At 44.4% G+C, this 20,062-nt stretch overlaps 2 protein-coding genes across 4 annotated transcripts in view; both read right to left on the bottom strand.

Annotated features, from left to right (window-relative positions):
* The window catches only part of LOC100014842 (zinc finger protein 777-like), a 28,438-nt gene extending 27,810 nt beyond the window's left edge, over positions 1–628 (bottom strand). Inside the window, exon 1 of one of the 2 annotated variants that reach the window (XM_007504537.3) lies at positions 33–628. In XM_007504537.3, the coding sequence (XP_007504599.1) occupies positions 33–56 (24 nt within the window). In that variant the 5' untranslated portion in view covers positions 57–628. The remainder of the gene's footprint in view (positions 1–32) is intronic. The other variant, XM_007504538.3, reaches the window with a different exon arrangement.
* Positions 629–3,237: 2,609 nt separating this feature from the next.
* LOC100014724 (zinc finger protein 783) lies at positions 3,238–19,918 on the bottom strand. Of its 2 annotated transcripts, none has more exons than XM_007504540.3 (7): positions 14,515–19,918; positions 11,447–11,848; positions 11,233–11,359; positions 10,843–10,959; positions 9,595–9,723; positions 6,400–6,516; positions 3,238–4,683 (listed from the first exon to the last, which is right to left on the bottom strand). In XM_007504540.3, exons 1-7 carry the CDS (start codon positions 14,536–14,538, stop codon positions 3,848–3,850), a joined length of 1,752 nt encoding a protein of 583 aa, XP_007504602.1. In that variant the 5' UTR covers positions 14,539–19,918; the 3' UTR covers positions 3,238–3,847. The 2 variants fall into 2 exon arrangements, with proteins under 2 accessions (XP_007504602.1, XP_007504603.1); XM_007504541.2 differs by lacking the exon at positions 14,515–19,918 and adding an exon at positions 14,194–14,501.
* Between the last annotated feature and the right edge of the window lie 144 nt (positions 19,919–20,062).

Genomic DNA, 20,062 nt, shown 5'->3' with positions numbered 1-20,062 from the left:
CTGGGTTGGGGTTGGGGGGGGGGGGTCCTCACCGGAGCAGGGGCCGCCTCGGCCATGGCCCTCGGTCTCGTTCCCAGGCCCCTAGGAGGTTGTGGCGTGGGCGGGCGGGTCCCGGAGTGTCCGGTCTCTCTGCACTCAAGTGCCACGAAGGGAGATTCCTCTAGACAAGCCGAGTTCCGGGGCCGTCAGTGGACTGGGCACCAGAAACCCGGGAGAGGACCCCGGCCTCCGTAAGCTCCCGGAGAGCCGGCACAGAACTAGACTGCCTCCGCCGCCGCTGCTACCGCCGCGGCCAGTCCCCGCGCTCAGCTTGGGCCCTTCAATCTCACGCTTGGCTCCGTCCGGCCCCGGCTCCGTTGCACCTGCGCTACGGCCCTGCTTCGGCTCCGGTTCCAGCTCCTGCTCCCACTCCTGCTCCTCTGCAGCGCGAACCGCACAGCTGCTGCAGCTGCCGCCGTGTTGATAACCACTGCATCCTGGGAGCTCGGGCCCCTCATTGGCTGGCCCAGGAAAGAGAAACGCTCGGCGCCTCCTCCCGGACGCGGAGCGCACAGCGCCCCCCGGGGTTTGTAAGAGCGAACAGCAGAAAGGCGGGCCCTGCGCGGGATCTGCCTGTGTCCTTGGGCCTCGAGCAGCTCTCGTCAGTTATAGGGTCCGAGCCAGACCTCCCGTGCAAGGCCCTCCCGGCCCTGGGCGCAGCTGTTTGCACGTGCTGCCTGCACCGTGAGGCTCCCAGTCTTCGGGCTGTGCTAAGGTTCGTAGAGCGTCTCAAGCCAAAAGCCGCACGAAGACGTTTGGGCCCCGTGTAAGGGATGGATCAGTGCAGAGAGCAAGGGGGTCAAATTAGATGTCCGGGAACGCCCAACCAGAGGGTGCAGAGTAGGCCTTCAGGCGCTAGGGTGACTCGTACCCATGCAGTGTCTAAGCAGTTTATTTAGTCCAAGGCTGCTTCTAGAAACTCTAGAACACCCCCCTACCAACCCGATTTCCCGATGTAGTCCTGCTGACTCAAGTCCAACTCCTCCTCCATGATGCTTCCTGGATTTTCACTGCCCACTCCCTTCGTCTCAATTACTGGTTCTTGTCTCCCCCACCACCTCATATTCTCTCCTACTGGGCTGCACAAGGTCCCTGGCGGCCAAGTACTTGTGCCTGCCTCAGCAGTTGATGCAGCAGCCCTCTAAGAGGGTTTATTTGGCCCTGCACCCTGCGGCTCTGCCATGCCGGCAAGTTTATCTATATGCAGGGGAGGTTAAAGTAGTGGCAGTGCTGGGCTCCAAACCAGGGTTTGCAAAGCTGGCCCTGTAGGTATAATGGGAGCTCCATCTAAAGAAACCTCCAAGCTGGGGTTCTAAGAGGAAATACCCCTCCCCTCCCAGTATCAGTCTTTGCATCACACCACTTCCTGCCCAAATACCACAACTGGAGGAGGCTGCAGCACCCTAAGGGGGAAAAAGTACTTCGTTCCCCAAAACCAAGGTATAGCTTGTGAGCCTTGTGGGTGGCCCCTTTCCTCCTGTGGGCGAAGGGAGGCCAGAGTGCTGTGGCCATTTATAGAAGTTAGGGTAGCTTCTCCCTCCCCCAGTCTCCCATGGCAGCATCGAAGAAGGAGTATTGGGAGTTGAGGAAGGAGTAATAATAATGTGTCAATCTGCAGTTATGGGGCCCAAACCACAAATGGGATGGTTCTTCATAGCTGAGTTCTTCCAAAATCCACAAGGAAGAGGGAGCCACACTTTGGAATGAGCAGGAGGGGGTTGGTACCACTATCAAGAAAAAGGCTCGACTTGGCCAGAGGCTACTTTTCCCAGCAGTGCTCTTACCTCCAGGGTTTTACAATAACTCCCATACCATTCCCCTACCCCTCATGCATAGAAGGAAGCCGCCATCCATAATTGAAAGTTGCCAAATATTCCCTTGTAAGGCTGCTGGTTGGTGCCTAAAATTCTCCTTTAAGATTTTATTTTTACAAAAGGTTTTGTCCCCAGTTGCAAAAATACAAATACATTCAATTTTCAATTTTTTGTTCCTCTTAGGTAGAAAGGCAATCAGAGATACTCTACCATTGCTTTTCCTTTCTAAGAGCAAATTTTGATTGAGGAAGGGGGAATAGGAGAATGGGGAAATAAGAACAAGTGTCCTTTGGGGGGGGCATCCTTAGAAAGGGTAATTCTTAACTTTTTCTCCCCCAGGTACTTACATATTATTTTACAATAGCCCAACAATAGCCTTTCCAAAGGCAACAGCATGAAAAGAACTATTCTCCACCCAACAAATCAAAAAACTGGGACCCAGGGAAATCTCGTGATTTTTCCCAAATGACAAAGAGGAGACTGGAAAGCTGCTACTTTACCCATGATGATTGAGGTGAAATAACCAATCAAGAATCATTATGCAACAGAATAGGCAGTGTCTATTTCTTTTGGGGTTTTTATGGAGAACTGAATAAATTTTTAAATAAAGCCTAGCTCTTAAGCCAAGTTGGTTAAAGATCACTGGGAGCCAGGTCATCTTCCTTCCTCTCTGCTGGGCAGGGCTGATAAGAGTTTTTGATCACCTAAGCTAATTTTTTGTTATCCATACAGATAGTGTTTGGCTAGAATTCCACTACACCAGAGCAGGTATAGTCCAGGAGAACTGGATTCTTTCTAGTTTTTCTATAAAAGCACAAGTCAAATTTAGATGAAATAACAGATAACGCTGCATACCGAGAAAGGCACTATCAGAAACAAGTCTGAATGGCCAAAAGGCTATTCTGAACCTCAGCCTCCTTAGCTGTAAAAGGAAGAAAATGATCCTTGCCTCAGATAGCTGGGCACTTTATAAGCCATCAAGAGTTGCAAAGATGTGAGATAATTATTATTACCAGTAGGGATGTTAAAGAACTTTGGGTTAAAAATTTTTAAGAAAAATGCTGGACAAATACTACACCTACTTTGGTGGCCTGGGACTAGTAATCACAAGCTGAGTCCTCTTCAAAGAAGCCTGGAGATTTCTCTTGAGCTACACACACACACAGAGACATCGCCTTTGCATGCCTGTATACAGAGTCCAGGTGTGTACATATGCATATATACACATACACATCGAGCTACACTGTTTGCCAGCCACACACACACGCATGCACACATGCATGTTCTCACTATCCTCTCACTCTCTCTCCACACATACATGCATACAGAGTCAGAGGCAGACCCTTCTACCAAGTCCCTCCTTTGAAATAAGTCAGACCACATATGCAAGCAATAAAAAAAATTCTATTGGAAAAAGAAATTCAAGACAAACACATAAAATAGCAGAACAGGAAAAATCATGTCAGTGATTCTTCTCAGGGCAACAATAAACCCAAATGCACATCACTCCAGAGGCCTGAGTATACAAAATGGAGCCTGGGCCCCATCAGAACTCCAGTGGGAAAAGTCCATGGAAGGGGAGCAAGGAAGGGCCACAGCTTACAGCGGGGCTTGGGCCAGAAGCCAATAACATACACAGGTCCCAGACGTTTCCAGTGATCAGACCTGCCCTCCCCAGCCCATCTTCGATCCTCTGGGTCAGTGTCCCTGAGGGACAGGTGCCAGCCTTAGAGAAGAGAAATTCTAGGTATCTGACCACACTCAACTCCAATCGTGTCATCTGCCCAGTGTTCTTGTACAAAGTAAAAAACTTTCCTAGATGGTCCTAGGGCAAGAGTGCCACCAAAGAACGGGAAGAACGCCAGGCGGCTGGAGTTTATCTTTGCTGTCTGTTCTCCAAGCCGAGCAACAACACGCAGATAGGAGGCTCTTGCCGCTAGAGGCTGCAGGAGGCCCTCCTGGAATGTGGGGGCTTACCCCACCAGCCTCTGGGCTCAACCTTCCTCAGGACGGCTGGGCCGAGCCAAGGCCAGGCTTCCTTTTTTGGCAAAGTGTGGGCTGTCCTGATGCTTCCTGGAGTGGGTTTGCATGTGAACAGCCAGGTGGTGGTTACGATTGAAAGTCCGACCACACTCAGAGCACTGGTAGGGCCGTTCACCAGTGTGGATGCGCTGATGCCGGAACAGATCTGAGGGTCGCCGGAAGCCCTTGCCACAATAGGCGCAGGTGGGGCAGCCCTGGCTGTTGCCTGTGTGCAGGCGCTGGTGCAGCAGAAGGCTTTTCCGCTGCTCAAACAGGCGCAGGCACTCACTACAGTGGTACAGCCTGTTCGGGCGGCCCGATGACGGGCGCTGCTCCTGGCATGGTCTCCCTGCCAGGGCCTGGTGGCTCTCTGGCTCTTCGGGGAGCCACTGGATGATGGGGCCGGGCACCACCACCTCGCCTGGCTCCAGAGGGGCAGGAGTCCCTCCCCACGTGTCCGGCCAGCTGCCCTGGGATGCCCAGTCATCATCTTCCACATGGCTACGCTGGTGAATGGTCAGGTTGATCTTCAGCCTAAAGCTCTGGCCACAGTCTGGACAGGGGAAGGCCCGCTCTCTCCGGCGTGGGAGGACACGAGGTGGCTCACTAGCAGCAGGGGGTAAGGGCTTCTCCCTTACCTGACTCCTTGGCAGACCAGGGGAGGAATGCTCTCGGGGCTCGGCCATGTCTTCTCTGCCACTGTCAGGAGTTCTGCACTCTGCCACGCTGGAGCCCTGTTCCGAGTTCAGCTGCTGTGGGAGTGCTTCGGCCACTTGACTTTCTGTTTTGATGCTCACAAGTCCATTACCTAGTGAAAAGAATCCACATCCAAACTAGGGTCGTTTCCATCTCCATGTTCATCAAAATCCTACCCTTTATTCCAGTCCAACCCAGGGCCCCCCTCCCGGCTTTGAGGTTCTCCTGGCCCACTGCCAAGCCAGATGATTCTCTCCCTTCTCCATATTTAGGGGCATCGAATCCTAGTGGGCTGGAGCTTGCAGGGACCTGAAGATCACCTAGCCCCATCCCTTATCTCACAGATGAGGGAAATGGAACTGGGATGTGTGATGACTTGTTCAAAGTCCCACTGCAAGATGGTGAAAGAGGATCAGTTATCAAGAGCAAGTAAAAGAAGAGGTTTGCTGGAAATGAGTGGAAGGGAAAGTACTGTGGTCCCAGTATATGTCCATGCAGCTGCTGACTTAATACAACAGAAGAGCCAGAAAAGCAGCTAAGACAAACTCCCAAACACAGTCAAAGAAGCCCTCCACTCCCTCCACCCAGGCCTGGTACCTAGCTGTGGGCCCCGCCACCTTCTAGAGCTGTGCCTCCAGATGGGAAGGATCTTTGCCTGTCCAAAATCTATGGAGCCTTCCCTGACTACTTATCCCACCACAATCATCTGTTTTATCTGAATTCCGTTAGCACTTATAGTATGAACCACATCATCTGGCATTTGATTCAATCTTGCCTCATACCATTTTGTTGCCTCGAATAGTTTGTACTTCTAGAAGGCAAAGATTGTGGTTCTATCATTATCTCAAATAAAATGATGTAAGGAAAGTGGTTTGGAGACTTTAAGGCTTTATAGAAATCCTGAACAACTATCATCATCATTCAGTCTACTCCATAACAGATGTTGCATAAATAACTATTACTTGCCAGTACTGAAGTAGACCCAATGGGAGCTTAAAGACGTGCTAAGCCAGAACAGAAAAAACTATGAGAGATCTCATTTTTCCTGGAAAGCTGTTACCCAGGCAGGAGCTATGACTCTTCCTGCTATTCCTCTCTACCCATCCACAACAGTAGGTCTGGTTTTCCTGTGCTGCATAGCCTAAAGAATATCTGTCCTCAGCAAAGACAATGGAGATCTCTTTGCTATCAGTTTAGCTTGTTTTGGGGCCAAGTCCATTCCATATGAAAGTCAGTGGGAAGTTAACAATGGATGTGAATAAGGCCTGGAAGCTTGGCCTGAGGATACTGGCCAGTGAACAAGTAGATGTCCCAAGTGGAGATAAATGGAAAAGAGGGAAAGAACCTAGAATCTAGATCTAACTGTTTCCCAAACCCCAAAGAAGAGGTAATCCCATCACTGCCACAAAACTCCCCTAGTGGCAGAGCCAAATAGCTGAGCTGAAGTACATAAGAGGGAAGAAACAGCACCTCTGGACACCACCCTCAAAAAGTTAATTGGAGTTGACATTGTTTTTGGTTTGGTTTTTTTTTTTTGCACTGGCTACGGAGTAGGTGTCCTAGTGCAATAAATAGAGGGGTGGTCCTAGAATCAGGAGAACCTGAATCCAAATCAGGTCTCAAAAACTTATTAGTTGTGTGACCCTGGGCAAGTCATTTAAATTCTGTTTCCTCAATTTCCTCAACCGTAAAATGAGGATAATACCAGCACCTACTTCCCAGGCTTGCTGTGAGGATCACATGAGATATTTGTAGTGTTCTTATTAGTACAGTGCCTGACACATAGAAGGCACTTAATGCATGCTTGTTCCCTTCCCCTATCACTTACCTAGTCCCAGGCAGGGCTTGATTTCCCTCTGTGGGAAGGCTGATGCTTCTTCCCCATTTGGTGGTTCTTCCTCCTGTTTAATTGCAGACAAAATATTGACGCTGGCTGGAGGGGGTTCTGTGAGAAAGAGAATTCCATTAAGGTCTTCATTGGATGTTAGATGTCAAAGCTAGTACAAGAAGGGGACTCAGCATCATTGTTTCCCCAGCAGGTGTGAAACATCTTTTTGCACACCCTCAGCAGATACCTACTGGTAAAGGAGGATCCCCATCCGGTTCCAGATGAGGACCTGAAGTCAGTCACCCATCAACCATGGCTCAGGAGGTTAGAGCACAGAGTTAATGAGGCCAACATCTCCGAGGCAAAGAAGCCCAGGTTGCTGTCAACCTGTTAAATGACAAAAACTGACATTTCCATAGTGCTTTAGGCTTTACACATTTTCTAATCAGTCCTAGGAAGTAAGCATTGTCTGCCTATTCTGTTCATTATACAGTTAAGGAAACTGAGACTTAGAGGAAGGAATAGTTTGTCCAAAGTCCCTCAACTACTAAGGGCTAGGACTCATGTTGGAGGCTGATCTCCTGACAGTAGGTCTAGACTCCCCTGAGCCTAACTACCTGATCCCAACATAGAGTGAAAGACTGTAACAGACTTCCAGAAGAGAGTATGGGTGGCTCCTCTAACCCATTGCCACTTCTAAAGAAACAGCTCTAAATGGCATGTAGTTATTGATAGCATTGACCTCCTATGGATAACACTGAGGGTTCAGTGCCCTGGACTCAGTATCATAAGGGCTACAGAGGAAGAAAGAGAGCTACTACCCCTAAAAAGCAACTAGATGGCAGAGATCAGACACACACATATATACATTAATAAGAAAATTCAGGAAGCAGGAGTTGAAAGGAACAAAGTTAAGTGAAAGCAAGTAGGGAGATGGTCAGTAGCAAAGGACTGAGTCCTAAAAAAGCAAACAACACTAGAGAAGATTTGATAGTCTAAAATAGGACAAAAAAAGAGAGAGGCTTTCTGAAAAGGCACAGGGCTACACAATTGTTCTTTATGCATGTGAAAGTCTACTTAAGAGTAAATAAGATTAAATAAAGATAGAAAGGATTTTAATCTACCAGAGATATAATCCCATGGGGCTTTTCCCCTAAATGTCTTTGAAAAGAAAAGGGACAGCTCTTTTCCTAGGTGGCAACCCTATGTTTCCTCTGCTGCAATGAAATTGTTACAGTTCTCAAATCCATCAGGTACTATCCCGATTCTGCTCAGTTTCTTCTACCTCAGGATTAATGTGATTCCTCTTTTCTTTGCTTAAATTCAAACCACTTTTTACAATGAAGCTCAAATCCCACTTCTGCTAAAAAGTTTTCCTTGACTGTCCTGATCTCTCCTTTGATCCTGTGCACTTGTTCTCTATGCTCTTTACGAAGTTTTTAAAAATCACATATCATGTTAAGACATCTCTTGCAATGTCACCTTATCACAATAACAATGTTTAGTTTTTCATGTATGTATATCTCATCTTTCTAACTGCACTGGGAGATCCTTTAAGAAAGAGCCTATGCCTTATAAATAGGTGAATAATAGTTGGCATCTACATAGAACTTTAAGGTAGATAAAGCATTTTCCTCACAATAACTCTGTGAAGTAGAGAATACAAATTATTCTCATTCTGCTAATAAGTAAACAGATCAAGGAGTGAGGGTAAATACTTCACCATGGTCACGACCAGAATTGATCTTTTTTCGGGGTCCTATCCTGTAATTTCATCAGCATAGGGATTTCCCTGTGTGAAATGTTCTCCACCACTGCAGATCTGCACCTTATCTCCTACCTATTTTCTTAGAGAGCTGCTTAGGGCCCTCAAAACTCCAGTGACTTTACTGTGGTTACAAAGACAGAACTTAAACCTAGGTCTGACTGGCATCCTGGTTGACCCTCTATCCACTCCATCATGTTACCTACCTATGCCATACCAGTTAGGATATAGACCTCTGTAGTCCAGGTAGTACCTAGCACAGTTTTCTTCACAGGAGAGGGGCTGGTTTTTGTGAACCTACTGGGCAAGAGGGATGAAAGAGGTAGAAGCCATAATTGATGCCCCTGGGAAGTATTTCATCTGGTTGGGAAGATAGATCACTTGCATATATAAACATAAATATAAAGTAGCACATGCTAAATGGAAAACAGAAGGCTTTAGAGAACTCTGGAGCTGGAGTTGGGAGGCCTCAGTTTACAGTCTGGCCATTTGCTCCCTTGATTGAACATAAGCCAGTCCCTTAACTTCTCAGAGTCCCTCCAGAGTTAGGATGAAGATAGTGTTCAGTTTTATATACATGTAAGTTATTAAGATAAGTGCAAAATCAGTAGCACAGATAAGAAACTTCATTAGGAGATGGCCAAGGTGCCCAAGTCAGAGAAGGCAGAAGATCATAGAATCTAAGGGGGTTAGGGTTGGAAGAGACCTCAGGGCTATCTAATCCAAATCTCCTATTTTACAATTCAGGTAACTGAGACCCAGGAGTAGAGTGACTTGCCCAGGATCAATTGCAGAGGTAGAGGGGCTCAGAGGTAGGATTTGAATCCAGGTCCTCTCACTCCAATTAGTGTTCATTGCATTGTGCCATGAGACTTTGAGGAGGCTTTCAAGAGGAGGCAGGACTCAAATAAAGAAACAGGAGGAGGTCATTCTAGATTGGAAAAATATTGTTACCACTGGCACTAAGGAAAATGCATGACCCATTTGTTGATGAGTGAGTAAAAGCTAATCCAGCTAGAAGAACGGAAAGAACACTAGAACTTCTTGATCAGTAGCTGTAAGCCTGAACCTTGGATCTGACATTTAACAGTGATATGAAAAGGAATAATGTGACTTCATTTCCTCTGGGCCTCCATTTCTTTAACTGCCAAATGGATAAAATACTTACACCTAATTACTTCACGGGGTTTTAGAGAAAAGTACTTTACAAACCTCAAATCTCTATGAAATTTGAGTTATTACTGCTGTTGTTAGAAGGATAAGCCCTGCCCTGGGACTTGCTAGCTTCAGAAAATCCTTATCCTTTCCTTTCCTTCCCCTCCTCTCTAAAAGGAAGGCAGCAGAGGAACCTCTGAGCAGTTCTGCAGGGAGGCCCCAAGCTGAAGGTCAAACATTTGTTATCTACCTTTGGCTGCTATGTTCTGACTCACCAGTAAGGCTTAGTCTGGTTAGGTTTCCTTGAGTTTCTGAGCCTCGATGATCTGTAAGAACTGGTTCTTCCTCTGTTTCTCCTTGGGAAGGTCCAAGTTGCTTGAAACTATACTCTGAAGGAGGTAACTCTGGGGCAGAGGGAAATGATACATAACCAATAATGAGTAGAATACACAAGTCTGGGATAGAGCTGCCATATTCTCAGGACTCACCAGAAATCTCTTGGGATTTCTAACAAACATCTAATTCTGAAGCAGAGTTATTTTTTTCTCTGGGGTAGTGACTAGATGCAGGTCCACTGGCTGCTTTGTATTGGTATCTCACTGAGAATCCTAATCAAAACTAGAATGTCAGCACTGGACAAGACATTAAAAATGATCCAGGCCAGTGTCTTCATTCTAAAGATGAAAAAAAAATAAGGTCCATAAAGATGAAATGATTTTACTAGCACTAGAGGCAGACCTATGGCTGAAACTCTGGATTCTTAGGCCAGTGTTTTCTATTACCCTACCCTGTAGTAGGGGAGAAGGGCCCTGGCCTTTTATTCTAGGAGACAACATCTCCCAGGGTAAAAACAGCATTAGCAAACATTAGGAGTAAGTATGAGGAAGCTTTGAAGGGCTGGGGTGGGGAGGGACAGAAAATGAGATAGCTACTTCTTAGACTATAAATCTGGAGCCCTGCACTGGGAGGTGTGGCCTTGAATAATAAATAATAATAAAGTGGAGGAATTCCATGGAGACTGGAACAACCTCCAGGAAGTGATGCAGAGCGAAAGGAGCAGAACCAGGAAAACATTGTACACAGAGACTGATATATTATGGCACAATCGAATATAGTGGACTTCTCTACTAGCAGCAATGACCCAGGACAATTCTGAGAAAGAAAATTATCCACATTCAGAGAAAGAACTGTGGAAGCAGAAACACAGAAGAAAAACATATGATTGATTGATCACATGGATCGACAAGGATATGACTGGGGATGTAGATTCTAAATGATCACTCTACTGCAAATATTAATAATATGGAAATGGGTTTTGAACAATAATAATACACATAAAACCCAATGGAATTGTGCAGTGGCTCTGGGAGAGGGGAAGGAAAAGGAAAGGAAAAGAACGTGAATCATGAAACCATGGGAAAATATTCTAAATTAATTAAATTTAAAAAATTTTTAATGCTACTAGTATATCCTGTTAGCATTTCACTCCCGAGTCTTCCATGTTGTTTCTACTTCATACTTACTAGTATTTAGTTCTCCAGGACACAGCACTAAATCATGGGAGCCCCACTGGTCCTTCAGGCATGGTTTTTCTCCTCGTTCAATCTGAGAGAGAATATCAGGCTTGGAAACAGCATAGTCTAGCATAGGAGGGAGGAAGAAGGCATGTCAATCTGACTAGTGGATATGGGCTGATAGATTCAGTCAAGGAGATAACAAGGCAAAACACTTCACATCAGCCTAGAACACATTAGCGACACACATACTCCCCTGCCTATGGAGAGATACAGTTGGGGCCTCCCACAAGTCAGTAAGTACCCAAAGGCATAGGGGCTGAGCTCAAATCAGAGTCAAACCTACAAACTGCAGGATCTCTTGAGGTTCTTTAATGGGACCCAAGTCTAGCACCTTACCAAGGGAGACCAGCATCTCATAGTTGCCCCTCATCACGTGCTTGTAAAGCTCCTTCTGCCACTCCTCCAGCTTCCCCCATTCTTGCTCCGAAAAATACACGGCCACGTCATCAAATGTCAGGGGCACCTAGAACCACAAGTGTCACACTCTCGAACACATCCACACAACCTTGGTCTCATCTGCTCCCACCATTCCTGGGCTAGAGGGGAATACCTTGGGGACCTCGCCTTTGCTGCCCGGGGGAAGCCGTAGGATCCAAAAGTTCCTGTTTCTGAGCAGGTTCTCCATGTTCTCCAGCCTCCTCTGAAGCAGCCCATACTCCTGGAGCAAGGTGCCCAGCAAGGTCCATTTACCCTCCAGCTGGTTTTCAATCTCTACTGCTACCCTCTCACAGTCTGCCAGCTTCTTCTCTGCAGTCATTGTCCGGCCCTCTAAAGTGAATAATCGGGCCAGGCACAAATCCACCTTCTTTTCCACAGCTTGAATGGCAGCCACCACAGCCCACGGGGTGATCTCTGGAGAGTGCATGCATGAGTCCTTCTCAGGAGACACTTGTAGTGCTGGGGAAGTAAGCAAAGCTTGAAGGGATCCAGACTGTACATCCTGCTCAAGGGCCTGTTTGCAAAGAAAATTAGAGATGGTATCAGGACTATAGGCTAACACATTTTATTTTATTCTTTTAAATCATCCACCACTCCAAAAATAAACCTGGAAGGGACAACCCCTAAGTTCTAGAACTTTCCTAGTGTGTCCCTCCATCTCATGCCCTTCCCCATAAATTAGTCATGGATTTACCCAAAGAAACTTGCAAGCCTACTTGCTTTGTATAAGACTGGTATTGAATAAATCAATAATCTTTTAGTTGAGTTATTATTGTGTTCTCAACACGGTAGGAGATATTATAAGGGCTTTATACTATGCCACTCTAGCACAGGCCCTCATTACCTAGACTCTTATAATGCCTTCATATGTATATTCATCACTGCCTGTCCTCCAAACAATGTTTTTTGGCTGTATCAGTCTAATATTACTCAGGCTATAAACTGCACAACCCTTGTCAATCTGAATTGCTAGAGGGGGATTTCTTATAGAGAATACCAATTCACTACAAAAATCCAGTTCAAGAAATATCTATTACTAAAATAATTTTAAAAGCCTTCAATATATGTACCTGAATGAGAGAGATAGAGAGAGGGAGAGAGGGAGGGAGAGGATCAGAATATTTATATATATCTGGACTCTTTGTGATAACAAAGGGCTAAGAAATAAGAAGCTCCATTAAGGCAGGGAAACATGGAACGACTTAAATGAACTGATACAAGGTGAAGTAAACATAACCAGGAAAGTAACATATACAATTGCTAATTTATAGCAATATACATGTGGAAACAATGACACAATCAAAACTGAAAGCAAAGAAGTTATAATTGCCAAACTTGGCCCCAAAGAAGAGATTTGAGAAGACCTTCCCCTCATTTTTTTGCAGTTGGGGGGCAATGGGTATGGAATACTACATGCAATGTCTGACTTTTGAGAAATACTGGCTAGTTTTGTGGAACTTTTTCTTCTTTCTCCTTTTTCCTTTATTATAAGGGATGATGGCCTTCTGAGATAGGAGAAATTAGGTGATGTAAAAAATTAATTAAAATATTTTAAAACAAAGTATAAATGATCAAAGATGCAAGCAAAATCTGAAAGCCCCTAGGGGCAGCTGGGTAACTCAGTGGATTGAGAGCCAGGCCTAGAGAAGGACCTAGAAGGTCCTAGGTTCAAATCTGGCCTCAGACACTTCCCAGCTGTGATCCTGGGCAAGTCACTTAACCCCTATTGCCTAGCCCTTACCACTCTTCCACTTTGGAGCCAATACACAATATTGATTCCAAGATGTAAGGAAATGGTTAAAAAAAAAATCTAAAAGCCCCAAATTACCAACCAAAGCTAAACACTGTCAAACATTAAAATTCCTCTAGAAAAAAACTAAATTTTGTTTTTCTCCCTCTAAATAGAAACTTGAACAGTAGAAAACATCATTAAAGATCTAATGTTAAAATTGGACTAGAAGAAAGGAAAATTTAGTCTTGCCTCTGTCACTAATTTGCTGCGTGGCCTTGAGATAAGACACTTCAATCCTTGGGGTTTTATAACTGTCCACCTCTCATCCCACAAAGATAAATGTTAACAAAAGAAATAAAGCTGGTAGGGGTTGGGAGAAGCAAGTATTATTAATACTGTTTAAAGTTACTTCAAAACTCCAATGGATCTGTGATTCCTGTGATTCTTGACTCTTGGACCTTCCATGTTTATCACTGGGAACCCACCTGAGGTGCTGGGGCTTTCCTGGAGTTCTCCAGAAATCAGAAGAATACTAATAGAGTAGAAGCATAAGAGCTCTAAATTAGCTCTCCTTTAGGCTACAAAATAAGCCCATAATTTTGGTGCCAGCACTTTATATATGTGTATGTATATAGATGGTATACATACATATCTTTGAATATTTAACAGACATATGTATGCATACATATATATACATATATATATATATGAATGCACACATATATTCTGATACCTGTAATTCAGTCTAATCGGTTTCCTTCGTAACCAAAAAAGGGGTAAGGCCCCTCAATAAAGATTACATCATTTATACCTATCAGCTCTTTTGCTAAATCCTTTGTAAGATGTTACAGACAGCTTGTACCCTCCATAACCTTTTGCATGACCCGAGGACCATAAATAAACAACTTAAACATCTGGTCCATCCCCTTCAAGATACAATGAGGAGGTTCGTGGATTGACTACTGTCACACAAGCTAAAGGTGGCCAAGGCAGGATTTGAACCTAGGTCTTCGGGATCCAAATCCACCATTGATCTTCCTAGGACACTACCGTCGGGTGTTCTTAGGATCTTGGCCCTGCTAGGATTTACGCTCACACCGGACCACGGATTATCTATATTGCCTTACCTACTATCCAGGGACCAGGCCAGAGAACGGGTCCCCACTTCTCAGCAGGTCCCACGCTCGCACCCTCGGGGCAGGGGCGGGGCGTCGAGCCCCAAGCTGGGCTTAGGTCTCCTGGACCTACCCTCCCTCAGAGCTCCGCCCCCCACTCCCCAGCCAGGTAAAGCAAAGCAAGACAAGGCAGGCTGGACCCATAGTCGGCCGGAAACGCGTGGAAGGCCGGGGCCGCCAAAGGTGAAGAGGTTGAGTCCTGCCGTGCCGCGAGGACCCCCGCCCACGCCGCTCTCCCTCCCGCCGGCATCCGCTGCTTGGCCTGGGGCTCACCGGAGCGGGCGCCGCCTCGGCCATGGTCTCCCGCCGCCTCAAGCAGGCGGGCCTGCCTACGGCCTGGCAGCTCGCCCCGGGCACGCGGCACTAGTGCCGGGATGTGGAGCCGGAATCGGCCCACAGGCGGAGCGCACGACACCGGCTGCACCGAGGAGCTGGGGCCAAGCCGCCCTGTAGTCCCCAGTAAGCTCCGCCCCGGATCCCTGGAAATGGGCAGTTCGGCCCTGCAAGTGCCGGGCTGGAGCTCCGACAGCGCCCCCTGCAGGCTGTAGGACCGCTTGGCGCCCACCAAAGGGGTGCAGCTGCGCAGCTACGGCGCTGGGCTTTGTTTCGCCTAAGGCTCCGACTTTAGAGCCCCACGCTCGGGGCGAAACACCAAGCAGATTTAAACAACCCATTTCTAGGAAGCCGAAGTAGAGCGCTAGTCCTTAACTAGTGCGGCCTGGACGGACGTAGGTGGCTTTAAAGGAGACGTCTTTGTTCCAATGGGAGGGGGAGGGACATTCCTGATTGGACTGTAATGAATATAAAAACAACTATTAATCATCCACCCTAAGCACCCGAGGGCAGAGGCTGTTTCCCAGGCCGCTTTGTTCCCTCCTCCAGCACCCCTAAACGAGGTCAGGGGCACAGTGAGCTCCTGCAGGTCGCAGGCCAATGGCGAGGCTCGGAGAGTCTGAGGGACCAGTCATTCACTACAACTCAATTTACCTGTTAAAGGACGAGCCGCCTAGCTTTAAAGGAATAGTTAATGCGTGGAGGAATAGGGTTAGGAAGCTCTCCGCAGTTAGAAGTCAACTTAGATGGGGAGGGAAAAGGGGGTTCTAGCAGAAAGGGCATCAAACAGGTAGAATTGGGGAGCGGAGGTCGGATTGGCCCATCCTTTCTTAGAAAAACCAGATTCAATCTGAAACTGCTATTGCCTGCACCATTAGGCAAGTCTCATCTGCTGCCATCTTTGAATGTTCCTTCCCAGGAGGCACATGAATCGTGGTTTTAATAGAAAGCTCGATAATCCTCTACTTCTGTCTTGGACTAAACATGTGTCTAATGTATTTACCACTTATCTAGTAAGGAAATCCTGCCGAATAACTGTCTGGATACTGGACTCCATACTACTCCGCTCCTCTCCTCTCCTCTCCCCTCCCCCCAGTGTTCTACACACAGCAGGTGCTTTAAAAATGTTAATTGGGTTGGTCGTTTTTATTCTCACATGTACTTGTATTCTTAAGGTTGCCCTAAGCCTAGATACTATCAATCATGAAAACCTTTAAAAATATAAATTATATATTCCACACTACAGTGTTCAATAGTGAGGAAAACCACCTACCCACCAAACTCTTGCCATGCTCTCCCATAACTTCGGCTAGATATAGTTTAAAGTGATAAGCAGTCTAGTTGGTTCCATTCACATGGGGGACTCTAGTATAGTCATTTTTATCACTGTTTGGCAATAACTACCTTATTTCCTCAAATCACCGTCCAAAGACCAAGGGAAGCAGCTTCCTACCAAAATCGGTGGGACGTTATACCCTAAAGACAAACCACTGGGAAGAACTACCAAGACTTAACTGCAGATTTCTTTTCCAAGAGCAGAAACCACTAAAATAGAAGGAAATCCTCTTTAGTTTGGGTTTTGAGTTTAAATATTAATAAGCAAAAGTGTTTGAAGAGGGCCACACATAATTTGGATCCATACATTTTGGGGTAAAAATTTTTAAATGAGCACCTATTGCAGACATTTTGTTAGAAAATGTATTCATGCAATTTGCATTATTCTTAAAATGCTGTCTGGCATATGCAGAAACATAACACTTAAAATGTTAAATTTTTGTTTTCTTCACTTTTCTCATTTTATATCTTCTATTTCTCAATCTGCTACTCCTCCCGCTTCCTAGAAATTTACATCCCTCAGGAGGGGCTCTCTATCTCCCCCATAGGCTAGAACATCAAGGTGACCAAATTCCCCTCAACTTTTAGGCAGTGGAGACAAGGAAACAAGAATCTCCTTTGCTATATCTGGGGCCTTCTTTAGTTCCCTATTTTTGATTCCAGGTTATACTTTAATCACAAATAGTTTCTGTCCCTAAGTCACCTTGAGCAAGTTATTCTACCTGGATCCTAGTACCTTGTAAACAAGAGATCTCTACCATACTCATGTAGCAGGGACAGTCATTGGATGGGTTTGGTTTTTAATGTAAAAATCCCTATCTATACATGCTCCAAGACATGTGAGCTCACCATCCAAAGGAAAAAATCCCGAACTCTTTGTCTTGTCACCCCAAATTTGCTAGTGCTTAACTGCCCTCCAACTCTTGGAGCTTTCCTCACATTTTCCTTACAAAGGATGCAGTGATTAGAATATCTTTCAATCTATATGCTCAACACTTACTATTACAATGATATATTTTTCTGACATTTTTTACACTACCCTTCACGAATTTCTCATTTGTAATGTGCTATAAGGCCGATAATGCCCAATATACAGTCCTCCAAAGTCTGTGGATGATTACTAGCTTAATTTCTTCTTAATAGTAATCCTTAACTCAAAACTACACACTACCACCAGAAACTTTGTTCAAGGGAAAAGATTGGTTTTATTGATCTTGTCTAGGAGTCTGAAATATTCCAGGGCTTGATGTAATAAACATGTCTGTTGCCCACAAACAGGAGTACTTGTAGGCCTCACCATCTAGAGAACTATACTTAACCTTTGGCATGCATGCATATCCATCCACTTTATATTCCACTTGCCACCAATAATTGAGTTATTAAACAAAGTTCTGTTAACACATTTTCAAGATACCATATGATTTTGACATTATGGAAAATTTTTTGGAGAATAGCCTTCATGGCAGTATTTTACTCAACAAAATCAAATGTTTTTTTATGGACAACAATCAGTAAGCACAAGAGGAACAGCCCTTGGGTCAATAGTCTGATATGGCCTATTGCTTGAAATGCCCGTCTGTTTTAACAAGCTCATGAAGGACTCCCTCAATGTGCCAATAGTGATAAAAATTTGTATAGATAGCAGACATATGGACCAATAGCTATTTTTTAGATCCTTAGTTGCTTTTTGATAATACGGCCTGAAATGTTTTTATGCCTAGTTTCCTCTCCTTTCACAAACCTTGAGAATTGATTACTTAGTGTTCTTAAAACTGAGTTACCTTAAAGAACAGAACTCTTCTCAGTGCAATAAAATGTCTTTTCCATTGGTTTTCTTCAGTGCTATTTCCACTTCTTCCATCAGGACATCCAGAAATATAATATTGAATCCAAATGTGGTAGCTCTACTATCCTTGACAGTAAAGTTGGCTAGAAAAATCTTTTCAGAACTTTTGCTATCCTTTTACCTTCAACCTTGAATGCCTTCAGATATCTTTGCTTTTTTCTTTTACCAAGCTTCCTTTAAATCATTTTTATAAAATGATACTCCTCCATCTTCCACAAATCCATTCTTTCTGTAAGATTCTACAAATGGACTGTTATTTTAAATTAGTATTGTCCTTGTCACTCTTTTATTTGGCCAGATCATTCTAGGCTATTTTGGTTTCTTCTTTATGATAAATGATTAACCGGTAAAATTTCTGCATATACCTATTACAATCAAGCTTGATTCCTTTCTTCTATCTATACCCTATTCTGGGGCATCAATAACTTGTTTAAAATAGGTACAGTTGCCATTTTAACTTAAGCATGCCATTTTTCTCATTTTTATTTTTTCTGAATTCTCAAAACCGAGTATTCCCCTATTTTTGTACTAAATTTGATTTTTGTTCTAACAAGTCAATGGACTAATTATACATAGACGGTTGATTTAGGAATCATTCCCACTGCCAAATAATGTCATTTTTTGCTTCTTGAAATATAAATAATTTCACTTTTCTTCACACTAACAACTCACTATGTACTTCCCATTTGTTTTCTCAAAGAAAATATTGGTAATGTAAAGACTGAAGCATCTACGCAATTATCAAGGCTTTGGCCTTATTCCTTACTTTTGATCCATACTGTTTAACATATATTTCTTCAAGTTGTCTTCAAAGCTAAGAAACACTTGGTTTCAGCTAGATGATGTTAAAACAACTTTCTAATCTATGTTGCAAGGAAGATGCTGAACCTGCTTGAGCAGAGAACTTTTCCCACACTAGAAATTGATTATTACTAATGAAATCATCATGGCCTCAAGTTCCCTACTCTGTACTTTCTACCTTTTGACACTGAAGTCACCAAACATCAAGGTTTATGTTGATTTAATTTGGAGGGTTTTATAAAATTCTTCACAGAATTTCTCAACTTCTTCATCAGATGTAACAACACTGAATTCTTCAAGGAAAAAGGTACATAGAGTAACAATGGAACAGAAGTGTCATAACAACTATATCCTTCAGACTAAGACCAAGAAACTCCATCAGTTTCCCATACAATGGAATAGATGGCAACCCTCCCTTCTGGAGAAAAGGCCATGCTCCATTTCTCAGTGGCATTGCCCCATACTTTATCCCAAATATTAGGGGTTCTGTAGTGACTTTGTTTTTTTGCATGCCAAAACTCCACCAGCTTCAGGATGATAAATACCCTAACAGTAGCGCCACTTTTGTATCCTCAGTCTACAATTCGGTGTATACTTTTAATTCCCTTAGCCAGAATTCAATCTCTTCAGCAACTTTCTCATACAACCCTGCTCCTCATGCTGCAGCTGCCACCATTGCTTCAGCTAATTAGGTGGGAGGCAATGACTCATCTCAAGACACCAAGGTCTTTCAGTATTAATTTACTTGCAGACCATGGCCTCTCTTCCTTACCTACAGCAGCCAATTACTGTCAAATATTATCAGCCTTATTAAGCTAAGAACTTTTATGGGATAGATCAAGCAAATTCCTCAGGTATATAAGGTAGTGAGGTCAGGTGGTGGTCAGTTTCTCTAGAAACATCAATAGTGCCTATACAAATATCAAACAGCTTTCCACTGAGATAGGAGTATTATCCAGTTATGACAGATCCCTGCTGGGATTTGACACCGTGTTTCCTGCCTGAAATGCCTGCTTATCACTATACTTTCCAATGGCATTCCCTGAATGTATATGGTAGCTCTTCCTGAATCCATGGTGCTCTAAATCCCAGCTCAATGCCTCAGGTTGGCAATGGTTTCCTTGGGGAATTCTGTTGCTCTCTAAGTAACTCAAAATTTGCAGGATTCAGCAAAATATTTTGTTTGATGTCTGAGAACTTAAATTTCATTGAACAAATTTTTTTTTTGGATTATGTATTTAAAAATGGTTCATGCTCATTCTCTTTCAAATGACGTCCTCTTGGATTTTTATGAAAAGTTTAAAAAATAAAGTTAAGCATGCATTCCACTAAATGTCTGCCCATCAGCCAAACTGCTATATATCAGCTGATTGCAATGATATATAAGCGCTATAAAGTCCCAAATATGATCCCTTTGCCTTGTACATAACTTGGTGGAAATATTCCTTAGGAATATCTAACTTCTTTTGGGTCAATATTATGCTCAATAAACTTTCTGAATGTTCA

Source organism: Monodelphis domestica, chromosome 5 (assembly GCF_027887165.1).
Source record: "Monodelphis domestica isolate mMonDom1 chromosome 5, mMonDom1.pri, whole genome shotgun sequence".
Taxonomy (NCBI): Eukaryota; Metazoa; Chordata; class Mammalia; order Didelphimorphia; family Didelphidae; genus Monodelphis; species Monodelphis domestica.
The sequence above is the reverse complement of the archived record's forward strand: the minus strand, read 5'-3'. Positions and strand labels throughout refer to the sequence as shown.

Excerpts from the sequence above, each read along its gene's own strand:
- LOC100014724 (XM_007504540.3), bottom strand. The coding sequence starts at position 14,538 with ATGGCCGAGGCGGCGCCCGCTCCG. Across the intron at positions 11,360-11,446 it reads GCAAAGGCGAGGTCCCCAAG|GTGCCCCTGACATTTGATGA; the intron begins GTATTCCCCTCT and ends TTGTGGTTCTAG. Across the intron at positions 9,724-10,842 it reads TCCTGGAGAACTAAATACTA|AGTTACCTCCTTCAGAGTAT; the intron begins GTAAGTATGAAG and ends CCTCTGCCCCAG.